This window comes from Limanda limanda, chromosome 8 (assembly GCF_963576545.1).
Source record: "Limanda limanda chromosome 8, fLimLim1.1, whole genome shotgun sequence".
In the NCBI taxonomy this organism is placed as follows: Eukaryota; Metazoa; Chordata; class Actinopteri; order Pleuronectiformes; family Pleuronectidae; genus Limanda; species Limanda limanda.
In genome coordinates this window covers 26,424,142-26,446,630 of record NC_083643.1, presented here as the reverse complement: position 1 = coordinate 26,446,630, position 22,489 = coordinate 26,424,142, and the positions used below count along the sequence as shown (strand labels likewise).

The window sequence follows — 22,489 nt, the reverse complement described above, 5'->3', positions numbered from 1 at the left end:
AGCTCTCTCTTTTGGGTTAATGAACACGTGAATGCGGGTCTCCACACCCACCGTGTCGAGGCAGAGGGCAACCCAGGAGAACCGCTTTGTTGACCACGATGCTAAGAGCGGCTTTCACCACTGCATGCTGCCCGGCAGTCAGCCCACAGTTGCTAGGAGACGGTTGCTGCGACACTGGTGAGGAAGAGGAGGTAGTGCTGGAGGAGGCGGAGGAACGCTTGGCTGTTACCCGGGAGATGACGGCTTCTTCCACGCGGGGGACGACCACGGCATTCCAGAGCCGAGCCAGCCACCTAGAAACACACAGACACACTGGCAGTCAGACTGAGTGGTTCTCACTCCACACAGGTTGTGTTACGCTGCATTCAATATCATGGAGGAACACATTATTCTTAGATGGTGAGCTGAGCTGCCACACCAGATAAATAAACTGAAATTACTCTTATTATTTAATTTTTGTGGTAGTTTGTTACCTAGTGAAATCAGGCCACAAACTTTTGCTCCTGTAAAATGAGGTGACTGTTTTGTGTTGTCAACTTGATCTTCTCTGTGGTGCATTTACAGTCATTCTGCCAACACTCTGCTGACATGTCTAAATTAACAATTACAAGTTGAAGGCTGAACAGTTTTGCTGCAGATTCACTCATAATTCCAGTTTAAACAACATTACATCAACGTGCTTTAAAGGAATAGTTCACTTATTTGTGTGTTATTTGACCCATTGAAGTTTAATGTGTGTCTGTTCCACAGGACAAGGTGCAGCATCTGTGTCTAGACTGGCAAAATACAGATAAGAAAAGAGCATGTACACCCAGGTGTCATGTTTCCATCACTGCAGATTGGAGTCGAGCCAATAAAACCTGTGAATACTGCAGAGTCATTTGACCTGTGAGTGAAAACTGACTGTGTCCATTCCCATTGCCGGGAAAAGACAAGTGGTAGTTGTTTGAAGAAAAGTGAAGTCAGGGCTGTTTTTAATTGCAGAAACAATTGTTAATTGAACTAATTACTAAATCAGAAAAAAAGTAATAACACTTTTTTTATTAATCTGTGATTTAAGTAATAAGGCCAAATGTTTTCTTGCTATATGTTCTGGGTCTTGGCTTCTCTGTTATAAAAAGTATCATTGTAAAGTGAATAGCTTTAGTTTGGGCTTTTACTATCGTCACATTAAGCTCCTGAACACAATTGTTATTTAAAAAATGTTCTATCATTTTATAAACAAAAGAAGTCAAATGTAAAAAAGAGTTGTATTGTCAGCATATATGTTGCTTTCTTACATCCCAAGATAAAATTATGTTTGACTATAAGGAGCAGGTACATATTCACTGTGATAAGATCAGGGCATCATAAAGTAAATCTGAAACACTGATATCAGAACATGTTTTCCTTTGGATTTGATATACGCCAACACTGCAGGATTATATATCACAAAGACTGATTTAGGACAATCCGCCCACATAAACACATAAAAGAAACACACACCTGACGACTGCCTGTGTGTTGTTAGGGACCACAGGGCAGGACAGGAAGAGCTGCGGGCCCAGCAGAGCCTCATGGGTCCCCAGGCGTGACAGACAGGCGTTGAGCTGCTGCCACACCTGACTCACCCACAGCACCGAGCGCTCCATGACGCCGGCCGGTGTCCAGACACCAGTGCCCATCTAGGGGAGAGACGGAGACGTAAATGTTTTGCTTTTAGATTTTATCCTGAGGCTGCAACACTTCACTGAAGAGAAACAGTGAGAGAACAAAAGAGGAGGAACACTGTGGACGTGCTCGACAGTCTGAGTAATTAAACCTCGTCTGCCTGACGACTTGAAAGGAAACATTTTGTTATGTATTCTGAGAAACTCTCTTGCCAATGATGCCAATGCTCCATCTCAGAGTTAAAGCACTCATTTGAAATACTGACTCAAACAGGGATGACTTTTTCAGGCTCCATGCTGCAATTTAATTTATAAATCATTATCTTTTATTCTGTAATTTGTTATGTTAATGTTATATCTAATAGATTTAAGACCTAATAGAAAAAAATGTCTTTTCTCAGAGATTCACAATTCAAAATAATTGTATCGGAATTTATCAGCATTGAACCCAATATGCATCACAAACGATGCAGCCAAATGCCTCTAAAACTTGGGACTGACCTTATGGAGCAGCTTCCTGCGAAGGTGCCTTCCCAGCAGGCCGTGCAGCGGCTCCTGGTCCCAGCGAAGAGTCACCCAGCGGAAATGCTGCTGGAGGCGGAGCTCGCACCCCTGCAGCCGTGGCTTCGACAACGTGGCAATCAAGAAACTGTCTTCACAGAAATGGTGGGGACCTGAACAAGGACAAATATTGTAGAACTGTTTTTTTCACTCTAAAGCATTAAAATCACTATTCTTGCTTGATACTGCCTTCACATGACAATCCTTATCTGAGAGCACAGTATACTGAATTATAACTTTTGTAGAATATGGTAACTTCAATGATGCATAAAGCCTCTTTAGGACTTTAGGATCCACATATCACTGCATCAGTGAAGCTATGTATCTTTGGCACAAAAGATCCCACTACAGGTCTTAGGTTTCCTGTTTTATAATATACCTACATTTCTACCGATGTATGTGCCTCTGTAACTGGTTTGAATTTGGTTCTTCTCATTCTGAGCAAAAAGAAAGCTAACAGAAACTTTATTATAAAGGATCTGTGCTTACCTCTAATAAAGATAAGCAGCATTTCTCTACCTCTCCTCAGGTGAAAGGTACTGTTTTCATCCACAAATCATTAAGTTGTTCAGATAGACAATCTTTAAGCTGCTAATACAGAGTATCAGTGGGTCATGAAAAGCCTTAAGACCGTTGAAGATATTTAAGGTGTTAAAAAATCTGAGATTTCATTGACAGAAGTTTGACATATTTACCACCTCTTGCCTGCTATCGTCCAGCAAGAGGTGGTAAGAAAATCTTTTGGTCTGATGGAACATGTTACACACTAACAGTGGGGCGGTTGCCACAGTATATTGTGCTGCAGGAGTCGGAAACTTCTATTTTCTACCACTTATCTTGGTCTAGGCGTCATTCATTGAGACCGGAATTAATTAAAGGATTCCATAGTTTGCCACAACTGCAGCTGAAACTACGTCTGCGAGTACGGTAAAAACGTTAGGGACCATAGCATGTGGTACCACGACAAACACCAAGTTAGTGAACTCTTATGATAATATGAGAAGTGTAAAATTTATGATCATTATGAAACTGTAGTGGGACTTATTAGAACATGGCGGACCACCATTGTCTAGATAGCTAATGGGAAACATGGGAGACCTTGAATAAATCATTTTAGATGAAAGTATTGTTTTATGCTGCTAGTAAGTACATCATACTATAAGCGATTGGACCCTGATTTAAACTTCATTTCATGCATCCTGCTGAAAAAGTTTTTGAACATTTCTGACTTTTGTGCCCCTTAGTGACTGATGCTGAAAGCCAGGGTCACCAATTCTCCCTGGCACAGTCAAATATTCATACAACACAATATTGAGGTTATTATTGCACACACAGACACTTTGATCTGCATCAGGCCGAGGCTGCAGTCGTACCAGTGTTCAGGAGCAGCGGTGCAGCAGAGCCCCTGTTGTCCAGACTGTGGCAGAGGTCTCCCAGCAGCCCTGTAAGGGATAAAGCCTTCTCCAGCCCCTCGAGGAGCACGACCACACAGCGCCCAGCGTGACCAGGTGGAAGCCCCTCCCCCAGACCCACTGCCGGCACGAGGAAACCTGACACAGGCAGAGCAGAGGGAGTTATGAGAGATTTTAATTTAGACTTTGGTCATGCTGTTACAGCTGTGGATATACAGGAAGCTGTTTACCAATAAGAGTGATAGTGATTGTTACATATTGCTTTAAATCCCCTGCACACAGAATTTCTAATCAAAAGTTCACTCTTACAATGGAAGCTGTTGCACTTTAACTGACATTGTTACAACTACCATTTTGTCAGAAATTAAAAAATGGCATCATTAACTAATATGTTCTATATTCTCCCCAAATGTCCTTATTGGCCACTCTAGAAAGCTGCCATCTCTTTATTTTTGGGACGTCTGTCCCACTTGAGTGAGTTTTCTCCTCTATAGGTGTCAGCACCAGACTGTCACCACATCTGGACATGTGCTGTTTCGGAAATAGACTTAGGTAGACCTATCATTTTTATGATGAGCCCTATGATTGTAAACTGGACATCCAGCAGTTCCCTCTCATGTGCACTGGAGGAAGAATAAGAGCAGATGTTACATTGAGGATGGTAAAAACTTAATGGATGTTTTTTCCAACACTGTTTTGCCTGGTTAACTTTACATGATTAAATAAATACAGTAGCTGTCTGAGTACCTTTCTTATATTATTTTGTTTAGTATTGTTAGCTGCCTTTGACAAACACCATTTGCCTCGAATTGTTCCCAAGCTAAATGTCACAGCTCAACAGAAAAGGGTAGCTCAGACCTGACGTCATGACTTTCTACACATTCACTCTTGGTACCTGCTTGTGTGGATAACATGTGGATCGTTTACTGTCAGTAGTGTTTTTTACAGGGTCTTAAAAGTGTACAGCATTAAGCATTACTACATATGACTCTAGATGGACAGTTTGCAAAAGCTGTTGATAATTGTACTGTACAACATGTCAAATCATTTGACTTTCACTGGTTATACATCCTAACATGTGACAACCTATATAAAACCTTTGTCAAACAACATTCATTATTAAATGTCCTAATTCAAACTTGGAATTTAATGACCTTAATAAATGTATCACCTGAGTCAATTCCGTCCAGATGAAATTATTCACATGATCAAGCACTTTTGCATTCCTTTTAAATGTCATGACATTTAAAAACCACATTGTGTTTGCATACTGTAGAATCTCGGTGGAGTTTTCATTCCGACTCCTCCAGCAAAATAATTTTCATTATCGATGAAACTACTGGTTATTTTCTGCATTAATCAATATATCAAGAAAATGTCAAATATAAATCATTTCAACTCTACATGATGGTGTGCAAAAATGAACACAACTGAAAAGTCACATTGCTGCTGTTGCTGTGTGAAACCTGTAAATGCACTGCATGTGCAGTGTGTGTGTGTGTGTGTGTGTGTTTTATTACCACAGGTGATGAAAGCCTCCAGCAGCTGCTCTTTGGTCAGGCTTTCCTCCACCTCCACCCTCACCACGTCACAGACCAGCCCCCCGGTCTCCTGCTTGGACTGGAAGACGGAAACAGAGAGGGGAGGGGAGGGTGGCAATGAGTGACAAGAGAGAGAGGCGAGGAGGGAGCGCGTTGTCATGGAAACAAAAGGAAATTTACTACTACTACTATGCGCAGGGAAAACTGGAGCAAGAGGAGAATTTGAATGAGCACAAAGGGCTTTTTTGTCAGCAGCTAAGATCCAGCTGCTGATACAGTTTATTCTGTTTTGTATACTGTCACACAACAGTCACTTTATTAGGTACCCATGGCTACAACTCATGCAGTATAATACATCAGTCCTGACATACGTTTCTCTTCGAGAAGGTTATGTTTTCTATATAACGTTTCAACCGTATGTTATTTTTGTAAGCTGCTGTGTAGGTTTTGTTACTCCATTCAAATCAAATAAGGTAGGCTGAACAGCAGACACGTGTCTTTACACAATGTAAAGCAGGTAAACATCTTGCAGCCTCTGAATTGATCATATTTTTGGGTCATTACTGGTTTCTACCACACCCCACACGTATTTTTAACATTTCATTGATATATTTTGTACTTGTACCATAGTAACACCTCAGGCTAAGCGCTGCAGTTAATCCATCGGCCTTTCATGAAAACACAACCACATTTACATCTGTCGGTTTTTCAGTGTAAATTATGAAAGTCAAAATGTGTCAGGATGTGTTATTGGTTCATCACGTCTCCTGTGCTCGTCCCTGAGCTGTGGATACACTGTGCTGTAGTAGGACTGGACCAGTGGCTGACCTGCACCATGTTTCATCAGAGTGTGGTGATATTATAAAAACTGTACTTGCTTTTTGCATGAAATTTCACTTTCATTGCATCACACTGAGCAACAGCTCCAGATTCACTTCTGTCTAGAGGAGGTCTATTTGCTTCTGAAATTGGGACGTCCATGTTGGATGTTCTTAGAATCACCTTCCAGAAATCAGCTTCTATAAATACTACAGTGCGAGGTGAGAAAGGGGCTGAATGCAACTTGAGCTGTTTGGAGACATTTGGAGAAAATATCCTTCTGCAGGAGAGACAGAGGCAGCGTCAGCCCTACGACTCTGACTCTGTTTAACAAATGCTTCTGATAATAACTTCCACCACATTCAGCTGAGATGCATGTTTTTCCGTCATTTGCATCAGGGATGAATTATTCCCTTTAAACGCTTGTGGTTCAGTGTCTGTTGGACTCACCTTGATGCAGTGGGCCACCAGCCGGGCGACGTACTCCTGACAGCTGCCCTCCAGCCCGTGAAAGATGAGGTTTCCGTACTGCTCCACCTTGATACAGGAAGAGACACAGGTTGATCAATGCATGTGTTAATAGTTAGAATAAACAACGATAATGAAAAGCTCTAACTTCTTCAAACGTAATGAGCTGCTGTATTTGGAGGATAATTCATCGACTGCTGGTTTCTGTTGAGGAGTTTGCATGTTCTTCCTGTGTCTGTGTGGGTTCTCCAGATACTCCAGCTTCCTCCCATAGTCCACAGACTCAGGTTATAGGTTGACTTCAAATTGTCTGTAGCTGTGAATGTAAAGCTGCTTTCAGGTGCTTCTGCACTGAGCTCTGAATAATCTCTTGACAATATCCTGAGGGGCTGTTTGCGAGAAGGCACATGTCTCCTAAATTTCTCCGGCCAGCCCCCTAGAAAAAACTCTGGATAATCTCCTGCTTTGTTCTTGCATAGCCTCACTCACTTTTAACAAATATCAGATTGTACGAGAAGAAGCCTGCACCCGTGTTGATGTGCTGGGAACAAAAACATGTGATCTCTGCTTCTATGAACATCTATGAGAGCAGGATCTCCTGCTTGATATCTGAAAGGCAAAAACTCCTGAGAAACTCTGCACCTCATGTCTGGACACTTTCTGGTACTCGTGTCAGAAAACAGCTTAAGTGGACCAATTGTGAATGGTTGTTCGTCTCTATGTTGGCCGCCTGTCAAGGGTATATAGCCCATGTCGACTATGTAAGACGGAATAAGACCCTTGTTGGATTAATTTAACTGAAAATGTAATGTCTTAACTAGCAGTCGAAAAGAGTGATGACATGATAAGCTCATCAATCGGTGAGTTTATGAAAAGAAATCAGCTGCAGAAATAGAAACTTTCCGAACATACATTGTTGTTAAATCTTTACCCGTTTATAGTCTGTCTAATAAAATACTAAGAACACACCAAACCATTTTAAGACATTTTTGTTGCAGCTTCACTAGCTTGTCAAGTGCATTTGTCACTTTAAATGGAAATTATTAAATTGAATAAAGGATTCATTAACAGGGCAGCTGATGCACAGGCTTGCTTTGCTCAGTCGCCTGCCACATATTTTCCAGTGAGATCAGACTCTCACATCAATGTGGATGAAAGCATCATCTTACAGTCAAAACTCTGAGTCAGTCATGAAACATGGAACTGGAGCGCTGTTGGATGGAATTTCAGATCTGAGATTCTTCAGTCCGGTTCTGTTCACTGACTGTGTTTGCTTTCATGTTGCTCTTGGTAAATTTTAATTTGACAAAATCCTTTTCTTCTTCTTCTTTCTCTATTGTTTACTCGCTTCTCACAACCAACAGGGGGCAGTGTAGCGTAAAATAGTACAATAATCCTTCCCTCTCCATGTCTCCTTTCATCTGTCTATCACTTCATCTCTCTCTCCCCTTCTTTCTTTTAATCATTCTCTTGCTGCAGTCCTCTGGCTTCCTCCACTTTTTTTCCAACAGTTTACTCATCTAATCCCTCAATCCCTCACACTCCTTTGTGTGTGTTTGCATGTATGTGTGTGATTCATACCAGGCGGACGTAATTTTGCAGCAGCGGCAGGGGGAAGAGAGACTCCAGGGCCAACTCATCGAGACTGGACTCAGACAAACCTGTCAAAAAAAACACACACAGAGAGAGAGAGAGACATAAATCCTCAGATTTACTTTGCTTTACAAGCTGGGTGTCATCAACTATAAGATGTTTCTAAGAAGGACACATACTCTGACTCCTCAGGTTCAAAGGATATGATATGTAACAGCTGCAAGCACATCCTCACATGCTTCTTAGCAAACGGCTCAGAACAACATAGAAAACATAAGCACTACATCGATAGAACAATTAATGAGCAGAGAATGAACCGTGAGTGAGGTTATTTACACACTTAATAGCTCTTAAAGCTTTATATAAATGAGTCGGATGCATTACAGCGATGAGAGGTTTTACTCAACGTCTTGAGAAAACAACAACACACACACACAAACACACAGCCTCAAAGATCCACATGTTAATGACATTTCCCACATTCTCATAGAAACATGAATTATATCATAATGTCCGACATAGGGGTAAACATTTCTGAATCTTTGTTGCAGCGTGCAGGATTATCTTTTCTGACACCTGAGTCATTCTATGCTTTATTTCTTCTTTTTCTGATTATATAAATAGTTTTTCCTGAGACACATAAAACCTGAAGGTCTGCTTGCTTAAGAAAAACAAAAGCAACACACAATCAGTGCCTCCAATGGGTAAGAACACAGGCCTGCAATCTCATCTTCATCATCCTCATGGGTTGCAGCACGTCAACCTGTCAGAAAGCCTCGATACACATCCTGGCTACCATACTTTTTGCAGCATGTTGACGAATATAATTCCTTTTACAGCTCTATAGTTTTCTCTGAAACCTTTAAGATTAAGATTAAGATACATTTATTTGTCCCAAACACATGCACAGACATGCACAAGCACACTCATGCAAGGAGAGAAATGTAACCTCTGCTTTTAACCCATCTGGTGCAGGACACACAGAGCAGTGGGCAGCCATGTACGGCGCCCGGGGAGCAGATGTTGGGGGAGTAAGGTGCCTTGCTCAGGGGCACTAGGGAGAATAGTAGGGAGAATCCTCTTGGATTTTTGGACAGATCAATCCAGGTTCGTCTTTTTGTTGTTTCTCCGTGGAGTCGAACCAGAGACAAACCAGAGACCTTTTCTGCCCATAGTCCAAGTTTCTGCCACTAGTCCACCGCCTCTCCGTTGGTTAGTTAGTTGGGAAAGTGTAATTTCGTTCACAAGCTATGGAGAAAATTACTCTAGTTGTATTGCGTTTATAAGCGGCTCGATTTTTCTTTTTAGGATAGCTACGCTTAAAACAAAGTAGATAATTTATCATTGAATACTTTATTCTTACGTGATTATTCCTACATGTCAAGCTGCCTTGCTAAACACCACTAACATAGTTACCTCGACCACGGAGGTGGTTTTCACGCCTCTCTGTTTGATCCTAAGTAGGTTTATGTATTTGTTTGTGTGCAGTATGATACAAAACTCCTGGATGGAAGAACATGGACAAGGAAGGATGAATAATGGCACAGGGAAGATGGTGTCAGCAGGCTGTTAAACCGATCTTTTTTCACTTTTTACAGGGGAGTGGTAGAGCTGTCGTCCTACAACCTGAAGGTCGGCAGTTCGATCCCCAGTCTGACCCATCTATATGCCGAAATGTCCTATGGCAAGATGCTGAACCCTGAATCGCCCCCCATAGAATAACAAAGTGCTGCAAATAGATGCACTGTATGAATGTGTGTGTGAATTGGTGAATGTAAAACTGTACTGTAAAGAGCTTTGAGTGGTCATCAAGACTAGAAAAGCGCTATATAAATACAAAACCATTTACTTTTTTAGTATAATCCATGGATCTTAATGAAAAAATAAGTTAATTTGAGGGAGATTAGAACAGATATGATTGGGGAGACAAAATGCCTGGACTTTATGGGTATAAATAATAATTTGTTTCTCTATGATACTCAACTTAATTTCTATTGAGACAACGATAACATGTATTTATTTTGGCTGCTGTATCAGTCATGCAATGATTTTCAGTAAGACACCGTTAAACAGACACAGGGTGAAAGCTGAAGCACTGGACAATCACTGGCTCATCGCCAACACAGTGACGGTGTTCAGGAGAAGGACAGGCAGGTCGACACACAGAGAGAAAATGAGTTTGAGATGAGGGCAGAGGTGAAGAAAGAGAAAGAGAGAAAATGGATTTATGATGGAGTGAAGAGAGGAGGCGAGCGAGATGAAGGTTGGCTCACTCGGATTTTCATGGCACCAAACTATTGTTTACTCTTTTTTTTCTGACTCACTGAGAAAATAAATAAAGCAATTCAAGGCAACAACACAGCAGCAGCAGACAGTAAGAAAGATTATTCCAATACGCTGAAGGCTGCTGCTGCTGTGACTCATCTATAATCATCAACACAGCGATAAACGTCCAACCTTTCTCTGCTCACACTTATATCTTATCAAATCATGTAAAACTGACTGGCACGCAGTAGAGCGCACATCTCCAGCAAGGCCAAACATTATGATGTGAATCTGCACTGAATTGTTTAAAATCATATCTTCATCCACAGAATAAATCTGATTATTTTTTTATTGTGAGATCTAAACATTTCATATAACAGATCATTACATTGGTCATGAAGGTTATGATTTCACTGCTGTATGTTAGCAGAACTCTGCCCGCACACCTTCACCTGAGACCTGCGCCTACTGGACAGTACTTCCTGTCAATCACTCAGTATCTAAACCCCAATCCATACTGTACTGTATCATCTATTTGTTTCAAATTAAGAGAGAGGTAGAGCTGTTTTCTCCTAGACTTTAATAGAAAGCGACTTCTGGCTGTTCTGTGGAAGGACTTTCAGAATGTACTGTCTTGTGTATCATCAGATACAACAGTACCTGACCTCAGTCACACCTCCTCGGTACAATGACCCTGGTAACTCTCAGCTGACACTCATCTGACTATCTCCACTTAAAATACTAAACATAACTTAGTCATCCATGTGTTTATAGTGATGCCTGAATATACAATGTTAATTTTCCCAGAGGTGAGGGCTGCTCTATATCATGACTGATAACGTTGTCTTAATTTGATCAACATTGATTCAGATTTAGCTCAGATTAAGACTGATAAATAATATGTCAAAATAAATTGTCTGTATAAACGTTCTGACCTGAATTTTGAAGATCCTATTTAAAGACTTCTTAAACTACAAATGCATCCAAACTATGGTCAACAAATGGCATTTGCTATCGGTGATGGCCTCTCTGATTCTGGTTCAGTTGTCAGTTTTGTACCTTTGAGGCGGATGGTGATGCACTGGCTCAGAGGCTTCCTGACCAGGTCCCAGGGGGATAAAGGCAGCTCCTCACCCGGCAGCCACTCAGTATCTCCTGGAAGAGCAAAGACAGAGACACAGACATGTCAGCATGGTGAGACTTCAGCACATCAACTGTACACACACACTTGTCAAACAAAGCAGTGCTGCACGTAAGATGGTAAACTCATGAACAAGCCCCTTAAACTTTCAGTCCTTTTGAAGATGATAATGAATCAAATAAGAGACCTTTGTCAAGTACGACAGATATTAAAGGGGACATATTATGCCCATTTCACCACAGTTGATATGGTTCCTTGGGGTCTTAATGAAATGTCTGTAGCATTTTTTTTGGTCAAAATACCACAAGGATCATTTAAAACAGCAGCCTTTTTACCCTGTCTAAAACAGCCCTCCTCAGATTGTCCTGTTTTGAGTGCTCCGCCCCCCCCCCGTCACAGCCACCATACACACTCACCAGATCTCCGCCTCCGGGGGGGGGGGGGGGGGCTATGCCATGCAGACAGACTGTGAGGTCACAATCTGGTGTTTTCCCATTCAACTCACTCTAGCTTATAGTTTCTGAAATAGAGGAACCACAACAAATCGCGGGAGTTGTTTTTTTCAAGAGTTTTTGGGACTGTAGACACGCCAGATACCCACATTAACGTGTAGCAGCACTACAAAAGTGGAATTTTCATAATATGTCCCCTTTAAGGAATATCAGAGTCCCAGAATAGTTTACACGTCCTTATAACTGAGTATAAGGTAAGAGAATTGAAGAATTACCCTAAATGCCATGTCATCTTACTAAATACAGGCAGAGACAGTAGGTATCTACAACTGTACTGAAGTAGATTCTGACTGGGATCTTGTTTGTGGATTTATAACAGCGTGTTAATATCTGGATCATTGAGAAAGAGCTACAACACAGAGACATTACAAACTGTGCATGCCGCCAAAACATTTCACTTAAAAATAAAAACTACTTTTGAAGCATTTAAAATGGTGTTAAATGAACATAATTAAGACTGATCTGAACATATTTAATTAGTAATATATAATATTTTAACATATTTAAGACTTTTTAAGGCCCAAAATTCAGATTATTTACATTTTAAAAGACTCCACAGGAACCCTTTATTAATATGGCATGAAACCCTTCTGCCAAATTATATTGTCCTGTCCGAGTCCTCATCTCTTCCTTCAGTCTCAACACAGCCAACACTCAAGTAAGACTCAAGTCACAAGTCCTGATTTTCAGAACTTGAGTCGAGTCATGGACTCAAATGTACAACACTGGTACAAAGTGTAAAGAAGGTCAAAGGTCACACACACTTCACAGAAAAAGAGTAGGAAACGCCAAATGATGCCAAACACAAAATTGCATTCATACAGTATACATATAAAACAAAGTATATCCATAAATGACATGCATGCCACCACAAATGATTATTAATCTACATGTTTAATGTAGCACAAGTCTATAACAGTGATTTAATAATTTCACTGTCCACATGCTGTCAGAACTATAAATGGACTTATCAATGTTGCTTTTACATGTCTAGCGCTGCCACAGCTGCATCTACTGAAGCATGTTGAGATTAAATGCTATAGACATATAATATTTATGCAAACACACAGGCACATACACACTAAATAAATAATGAATTCTCCTCAGTAATATACAAGGCAGCATGACTGCTGCTCTTGTGGGATCTAATTAGAGAAAATGCACATCACATTAGGACATAATGATAATACTGGAAGTGGTGCTGTACTGCATATTTTAAAAATATTTCACAAACACTTTCTAAAAGAAGATCGGCGGCTTCTTTGCAATGTCACACCTTCAACAGCAAACATAAACATCCGATTCTTTAGTTTGAAGTTAACATTTTAACTCTTATTAGCCTCATTAGATACGTGTTTCTTCTCTGTGGGGACCAACTAGACTGGGCCACAAGACAAGACAGATTGGTGTCCAACAAGCAGCATTTACTCAACACATTCTGAGACAGAAAATGTTGCACAGACAAGTTTTATGTGAGACTTGAAGGCTGAGAGCTGAGAAGCTGAAACCTTATTCAGAAAGAGAATTAGTGAAAGAGCCTTGATGCTGCTGCAGAGCTTTTAAAACCAGACCAACTATAATTATTCTAAAGTGTCAGTTCATCATCACAGAGCAGATGACTGCAAGACGTCTCCAGATTGTTTCTGGCCTGTAATGAAAGAGACATAACAAACTGCATAGTTTGAGACCAGGGAGGAAGTATTGTCTGTAAAGCCAAAGGTGAGTAAGTGACATTAGAGAGGTTAGTATGATAAGTGTGTTTATTAACTATCAAAAATATTTAGTTTTTTTTATAGAAATAGCTTTGATTGGATCAATGCAGGTAAAATTCAAAAATAGCATGTTAATGTGGTTCTTTGAACGATTTGTTACAACTTTAGAATTAAAATGTAAAAAGTAAACAGAAAAGGTTTTTGACTTTGTCAGCTTTGTTCAGCAGACAGTAACACTGGGGAAATAAAAGAAGCCATTGGCAGTTCAGCTGAGGGTCTGACGCTCCAGAGAGGCTCAAAGAAACATGACTTCAACCAGCAGTGTCGGAGAGGGGGGGCAGCTCTACACACAACAGGACTTTTTATTTTGATGGCTTCTTAAGTGCATTATATCCACTTTACCCAGGGCTCTGCTCATCTCTGCTATCTGCAGTGGTGGTGAAGACAACAACTCCTATAATCCCATGCTGTTTCACAACATCATCTAGGACTGGTTATTGTTTTGATTGAGAGACGTCTAGCAGCTGAAGTTACACATTGTATGTTTCACTTATTTCACTCTACTGTTACAAGTGCTATATATGAGCAGCAGTAATGCTGCCAGAGGTTGTCGGCTGTATTCTTACCAGAACCTGTGCCATGCAGAAACTATTGATGATTTTCCTTTATATATTAATGTGAGTGGTGATTATTTAAACAATGGATTATATCCAAAATGGTAGAAAGTAGTTTAACGTATCTATCATAACAGAAGACAACAAATACTGAAACTGAGAATCTAAATACAGCGAATATTAGGAATTTTTGCCTGAAATGATTTAAACATTAAATCACTTTATTGGTCTTCTGTTCTCCCATTAGATAAATTATATTCATTAGCAATTAATCAACTTGAAAATTTGTTCTCTCACAATAAATGTACTACATAATAATTTTTAAGATTCATTTCTATGCCGAGGATGTGATCCGTTGAATTGCCACAGGGGACAATTAAAGTTGTTTTGAATGTTTATTCAACATTTCGCAAAAAGTAATGACAAACGTAAACAATATCAGGATTGAAGGGGATGGTTTTGAAGCTTAGGGCTTGAATGAAACTTGTATTTAAACAAAACAGAAAGAAAATCCGCTGTTGCCTCTATATAATGTGATAATATATGGTATAGTCTGATTTTCTATTGTTAAGCGAGATGCTGTTTTTTGTGTGTTGATTGTTTCTGTCTGTTGTTCTTGTTATACTAAATATTTTCAGTACTAATATGTTCCATCTCCTTTGTGTATGATGACCTATTTTGCATTGCAATATTGGCCATATCTGTAAAATATGGTTATTGGTTAAATAAAGCTACTAAAATGGGATTAAACAAGAAATAACTAGAAATGTTCATGCTGTCAAAAGGTTGCCATCAAACTGTGTGAATTTCAGACAGACGTACTGTACTGAGCAACACACACAAATGAGAACGTGTAGAATCTATGCAGACGTGCCGAGGCAAACGAGACATGCATGCAGACACAAAGCCAGACACCAAACAGTGTGTGTGTGTGTCTGCAGTTTGATCCCAGCTGACACAGAGGACAGACATCTTCCCCTAAACTGGCATCTTCCGCCCCTTCATCCTCCATTTCTCCCCCGCTTATCTCATCCATTATGCATTCATCCTCTGCCAGTGCTCGCTTTCATCATCTTCCCAAAAAACACACACAAACACGCCAATTGCTCCTTGTTGTATGTAAGAACAGTAAGAGTGTGAGACATTGCGACAGTGAGATGTAATAACAGACAGACAAACGCAGAGGGAAACGAGAGGCCACAGACATCGGAGGCAGAGGACATCGTTTTCCTTTTTATCGGAGACTCTGGCAGCCCTGCAGTGACACACACCCACACCCACACACCCACACCCACACCCACACCCACACCCACACCCACACACACACACACACACACACACACACACACACACACACACACACACACACACCCCTAAAGTGAAAGTGAGTACCAAACCAATTGTCCTCAATGTTCTTCAGAAATGTCATCACAAATACATCTGTACAAGTACACACACACAGGTGTAACTTGAACCTAAACCAACAACACAGTGACGACATCTGATCATCAGGAAAACAAAAGCAACATATACACTCACACCAGTTCCAACAGATGAATATTTCATAGGATCACAGAAGAGTGTGTGTGACATCAGCAGCACCCATGGGTGGATTACTGATCAGACCTTCAATGCTCAGGGGCCCAAGGACTTGGGGGGGCCCCTGAGTATCTGCTGATCAAATACAAGACAGTATTTGTTTTTTTCGTATTGCTTCACCTACAAAAAGCCACAGAATGAGACACGACACGACTACAATGGGACGCAAGATCATACAAAGAGATGGAACACACAGAGTGACAGATGACCACCATGACACGCAAAATGACGAGAAACAACTTGAAAGTGACATGAATGTCTGTGGTCAAAAGGTAGAGAGGTAGAGCATGTCGTCCTCTAACCACTGTCCAGTTTGACCTTGGGCAAAACACTGACCCTATATTGCCCTTAATGTTTTTTCAACTATTCATAAGTTGTTCCACTCACAATTATCACATGTAAATGATGTGAAATCATGCCAACTTAGAATTTATGTTAGCAAGACAATAATAAGTTCACTAAGCTACAACAATGCAGAAATATCAGAACACTGCATCATTGAACTATTTCTCAATACACCAGTGAACATGTCTTTTGTCTAATCTCTAATGAAAGGCTAGACATAGCTGACATTACTGTCATGAAAAAGCTTGGTCTCTACTTAACAGCTAGTATGAAACCTCATTGCTGTTTTTACCTCAGCAGAAACAACGTTCAGATCCATAAAACAACAAAGGTTTAGTATAAACACAACATCCATCCCATGTAATTTTCCAAAACAGCAGAAACAAAAATTGCTTTTTCATTTTGACAACAAATCGCCACGCTGCAATACAACCACTGTTAATGGAGAGCTGTGGTTCTCCAATATGGCCACTGCAGGCTTCCCTACATGACCTTCAATCAGCCACTACTTGCTATCAATTTAAAAAGACAACACAATACAAGCACAGGCACTGGCAACATAAACCTGGAGTTAAACAGAGTGAGGGACAACAAGAGGAAACTCTGACAGCGTGCTTCACCTTATCCTCCTCTGACACATGCAGGTGCACTGGGCTGTAACTGAGAATGAAAAGACTCAGGGTGAAGAGTAAAGAGCAGCTGCTTAAACATGAAGACAAAGAAATCACGGGCTGTTCCAACGTAAAGATCTGCTATTTGTCTTTTCTGTCCACTGTGAGGTAACCGCTCCACAAGATGGACGAGAGGAAAAAGAGGGAAGGATGGAAGAAGAAAGCAGGGGGCTAAAACGGTATGAAGGAAAGGAAGGACATGAATGAAAAAGAAAACGTAATGAGACAGCAAGGATGTAAGGGACAGAGAGATTGAGTGTATCAAGGGAGGATACAAGTGAAGAAAATAGGAATGGATTAAAAAAATAAGGAAAACGTTTCCTCACCAATAAGGATGGAGGCGATACTGGTGGGGCCGAGGCCGAGCAGGGGGCGTTGCACCTGCGCCTCCTCCCTCGCTGTTTGAGAATCTCCGCAGATAATGTTGAGGTGCAAGGTGAAGGCGTGGCTGAGGGCGGAGCCAAGCTGGGCCCAGCACATGGACCGGTCCACTGACACTCGGCACAGCACCAACTGGCTGCCGGGGCCCCACTTTGTCTCCTCCTCCAGGGCCTCCACAGGACACATGGAGCCCGCTCCTCCTCCACCCGAAGACTGGAGACGCACCAGCACACGGTACGAGTCTGCAGGAACACGGGATGGAGGGAAAAGAGGAGGAGAAGGTCATTACTGTCAAATTAACTGAAGTTACGACTAGTGTCATAGGAATTTAAATAAATTTTATTATTTAAGTTGGTGATTCTTGTAAGTCTGGGGCCAATCAAGTGTTTATCCTCAAAGGGTCAGTTAAGGAAGTGATGGGAAAAAGACAAAAAAAGTATAAACTGCATTAACATAGAGTTATTCAAGTAGGACCAGTAACAGTTGTGTCGATGAATCTCTGCTGTCACAAATCAATTTTAAGTAAAAAATGTTACATGTTATAATAATCTAAATAATTCTAGTTTGTTTCAATTGATGATTTCAAACAAATAAACTGTGACTTACATGTGTAGAGTAAGTAAAAAGTTATAATATTCTGAAGTTGGTTTTAGAGCTCGGATGTTTATTGATTTTGAATATTTGACTTGCTCCTTTCATCCTGTGAACCATCTTTACATAATAAAAATAAAGCTGATATAAAAGTTACATACATGTATCATAGTATTTGCCAAGTAAATCACATATTGTCAGCAGTTTTGGTCATGCACAGGCAAGTTTTATGAAATGTATAAACCATCAGTATAATAATGAAGCTTAATTTGTGCATTTCAACAGGAAAACATAAGACTTGACCAGTGCTTCAGTGAACATGTGCAAATCTTTTTAGGGTTATGTAGGAAATAAAAGTACAGATGATTGACAGGTTACACATCCCTGAAATATTCTACATTCCCTAATTTGGATAAAAGTGTCAGCTAAATGAAATGTAATTTACATTGGGGACGTTGTGGATACAACCACGGCTGAGAGGCATTGTGATCTCAACGTGTTGACATCCATCTTTGTTTTACCACCTGTCTGAGCATCTGATTCTAAGTGTTGAACTTCACTCAGCAGCCATGACCCCAAATCAGAGTAAAATTAGATCATAACCAGTAAGAATTACCTCAAATGTATAGATTTTAAACAACAGAACTCTTTAAGGCACTAAATTCATGGGCAAACACACACACCGAACACAGTGGCCACTCACGGAGGTTTTCAAGCAGATCTTTGCAGTCATCAGTCGCCACGTCATGAATGGTTCGATTACACTCATCTCTCCTCTCGATGTCCTGTTCACTGTGGCTGCACAGCACCTCCAGACACTCCTAAACACATGGATAACAATAAAGGAAATAGACAAAAATGTCTTTAGTGTTGTCATGTGTGAATAAAAAACACAGGCTTAACAAAGGGTGTGTAACTACATGTGTTTTGAAGACGCGTATCAATGAGTATTACTCATTTATAGTCCAGTCAGAGGCTCAGTCTAGTCTAGCCAGGCGTCTCCTGCATTCTTTTAAGCTGAGCGAGACGTTTGCAACCAGCAAGGTCAGTTGCCCCATTAGCTCATCACCTTGGAGACTGATGGCTGGACGTTTGTGTAAGAAAGATCAGATCAAGTATGATGTGTAGTGTTGCAAGAGTCTCTGTACTGCACATTAATACACAGAATAATGTACACATCTTAACAATAGAGAATACTCTGCAGAATAGCAGTGGAAAAACAGTGAATGTAATAAAGTAAATCTGCAAACCTCCTTTTTTTATATAAAGTTATTTTGACTAGTGTTAGAGAGAAAGTGTGTATTTACTAATCCTGCAGTCAGGGTATATTTAGAGTTGACTCTCCATGCATTATTCTGTCTTTTGGTGATTACAGTGCATTTATCATCAGAGTGAATAAAAGTTTTGCAAGGTGTCTAATTGTGGTTACATCCCTGTGAGTGACCCTTTGCACATTAAACATAACAAGTCAATTCACTGGTCTCACCTTGAGGCCCAGGGCAGCAGCCATGTGTGCAGCCGTCCATCCATCACTGTTGGCCTGGTTCAGCAGGGCAGCAGGCAGTGCCAGGGTGCCGGAGGGGTCAGGGGTCACAGTGGGGTCACCCTGCGGCGGGTGGCAGAGAAGGAGACGCAGCGTGTCCACGTGTCCGGAGCGCACTGCCGCATGAAGAGCCGTGCAGCCGTCCTGCAGGGAGACAAAGGAAAGTATTCATCTTACTGATATAAATACAACATCTGACTGAAGTCAACTCTTTTCCATTACAGATATTTTACAGCTTCATGTTCTAATGAAGGTGTCACAAATTGTCATGTTTATTGGGTATTATTTTCTTCATGTATACATTATTTAATGTCAGAAAAAAGTTAAGCACAATTACCACCTCACTGAGCAGACTGGGATAATATATGTAGATAATATATGTAGTCAAGACTTTTAAGGAATCTAACATAAGAAGTTTATTTTATCATAATATGCATTTAAATTCCTTCTCTTGATACCTTCTTAATACACCATGATCAAGTTTCCTCTTCCTCCACATGACACGTCTTTGCTGAGACAATTAATTATCAGGTTACTGTGTAAAGCTCTGAATCAACTTTCCCAGGAAGCTTACCTGCGAGAACACTTTCCAATGAAACAAGTAATCATTTGGTCTGTGCATGTTGGTCAATCTAATAATGAAAATGCTCTTCACTGTTTACCACAGCTTAAACTGACCTATTTACATGATTTATTTATTTTTCACTGTGAGAGGACAAAGAAAAACTGAATATTCACTTTTAAAGAGGTGGAACCAGTAAATTTAGAAGGAAGGAGTCTTTACTTAGAGTAACAATTAACTGATAAGTAGGTGATTGTTGCTGACTAACAATCTGCCAGTCATCTAATAAAGAAAATGATTCAGCTCTAGTTTATGCATATTCAAGCCACTGTAATGGTTCATATAGTGTAATTCCTAGTTTTCAGTTAATACTGAAAAACACAGAGCGTTTAAAATAACCTAATCTGTTTGTCTCCACTCATACAGAAGTTGTGTTTGCTGCTGTAAAATGGAAACGGATCCCCTTCACTATACATTAAAAAAAAACAATAACTGAACAGTACTACACACTCAGACTGTACTTATTTAACCTAGTACAGAACACCTCCTCCATATTAAATCATTACGTTTGACCCTCCACACTGGCCAACATCTAAAAATACGGCTGTGCTGAAGAGGCCAGACATGCTATAGAGATTCTGGCAGCTCTCGGGCCCAGCAGGGGAACCAGGCTAAATGTAGAACAAAGCAGGTAACTAAATATAGGGGGCTCATCACATGCTGCCGCCGCAATTAATAGCCCCCTATGGTTGCCATGGAGACCCAGGAAGCCCATACATCAATGAGCTCGCACCAATCAGACAGAGAAACCCCAGAGAATAGTTAAATCCTTTAAGTGAGGCAGGGTAAGTTCGAAACGAAGAAAAGCAACGACATGTGAGAAACTCCTGACTGAATGAGGAATGAAGACGATGATTTTGACGAAGAAATTGTGCCATTTACTTATATTAATAATGATTATAGTCATTCATTCTTATAAGAATCCAAGGAATTTCAGTTAGTCTTCATTTATTATTTTGTCTTAAACATTGATAGAAGCTTTTTTTGGACAATATGACAGACACAACATGAAGAGTCACGAACATATTGAAATAAGTCAATAAATGTGTCTCCTGATGTTTATATCACCTGCGGTACTGCATGTGACAAATGACCTGTAAGGCGGAGCAGACTCACCGTGGTGGTACGCGAGCAATCGGCTCCGGCACACAGCAGGACCTGGATGCAGTCTAGCTGTCCTGCCTCACAGGCCAGAAAGAGGGGGGTCTGCCCCCCCTCCGCCGCCGCCACATCCACAGCAGCTCCTGCAGCCAGCAGCGCCTCTGCACAGCTGGAGGGAGGAAGGTAAAACTTATTTTAGGATAAAAATGAATCTGATTGACAAGAGCTGTGACACTGTTGACAGAAAAAAGGTGGTAAACAAGTAATGGCGGCTGTGGCTGAGAGGTATATAGGTATAGCAGCTAATTGATGCACTGTATGAATGTGTGTGAGAATGTCAAACTATAAGCCCTCAAGGCTAGAAAGTCCAATATAAATATAAACCGTTTACAATGTGTACCAAGATAAAATATATATAAATACAGCTTTACAGACACAAAATTAATCCATCGATACAAGACGAGGACAAGCTTAGAGAAACATGTTCACTTGGATCAGTCATACATATTGGCCTGGTGGTTATTAATAATACTTGTTTATTTTGTATTTTCACTCATTGCTACATCTGCTTTGACAGGTTATTATATGACACTGTAAGCATTTAAATGTGTCTTTTTACTTTTTATTTTACTGAATTCAAAGAATAGACTAATATTACAATACAGATGAAGATAAAAAACAATGACTAATCTCACATGTACATGCATCAGTTGACATGTTGCAAAGAAGAATACAAAATCCTCCATTTGGGATTATTTTAGCATTAAATCAAAGGCAAAAAGCAAGATGAAGGACCTAAATGAGGTCATCTGAGTTTGCAGATGTGTCCTATGACACTGTGTGTGTGTGTGTGTTGTGTTTCTGCGTGTCAGAGAGAGAGATAGAGCGAGAGAAAACGAGGGAGCGAAGTCAAGATGGAAGCATTAATGAACATGTGCAGCAATATAGAAAGACTCAGACATTATGTGGGCATGTTTATAATGTGGCTACAAACAAATCGACATATGGCCACTGACAAATATAAAATTACATTTAAACTGTAGTGGTTAAGAGACATCAGTTGAGTTGGTGCATGCGTGAGCAGGATAGAGAGAGAAAAAGTGAGTGAGTTGGCTAAGAATAGACTGAATGAATGAATGTATTTATATCATAATGTATAATAATTGTAGGTTGTTAGGTTAATTATTTATAGAGATGAATATATTCTTTAAAAGGTAGACCATTATATTAGCAAAATAAAATAACAAATTGCCTAAAGAAAATAAAACAGGCGATGGAATCAGCAAATTGACAAAAAACAATATATACATCCAAATACATCCAACCCTAATCAGCCCACATGTAGTATA

At 40.3% G+C, this 22,489-nt stretch overlaps 1 protein-coding gene across 1 annotated transcript in view; it reads right to left on the bottom strand.

Annotated features, from left to right (window-relative positions):
• Window positions 1-22,489, bottom strand: part of cttnbp2 (cortactin binding protein 2) — an 88,723-nt gene that overhangs the window by 6,293 nt on the left and 59,941 nt on the right. The window contains exons 7-18 of the mRNA XM_061076907.1: window positions 21,156-21,309; window positions 19,361-19,561; window positions 18,578-18,695; window positions 17,229-17,525; window positions 11,368-11,463; window positions 8,032-8,111; window positions 6,433-6,519; window positions 5,143-5,242; window positions 3,584-3,760; window positions 2,151-2,323; window positions 1,486-1,664; window positions 52-293 (exon numbers count right to left, since the gene is read on the bottom strand). Of these exons, the coding sequence (XP_060932890.1) occupies window positions 52-293; window positions 1,486-1,664; window positions 2,151-2,323; window positions 3,584-3,760; window positions 5,143-5,242; window positions 6,433-6,519; window positions 8,032-8,111; window positions 11,368-11,463; window positions 17,229-17,525; window positions 18,578-18,695; window positions 19,361-19,561; window positions 21,156-21,309 (1,904 nt within the window). The remainder of the gene's footprint in view (window positions 1-51; window positions 294-1,485; window positions 1,665-2,150; window positions 2,324-3,583; window positions 3,761-5,142; window positions 5,243-6,432; window positions 6,520-8,031; window positions 8,112-11,367; window positions 11,464-17,228; window positions 17,526-18,577; window positions 18,696-19,360; window positions 19,562-21,155; window positions 21,310-22,489) is intronic.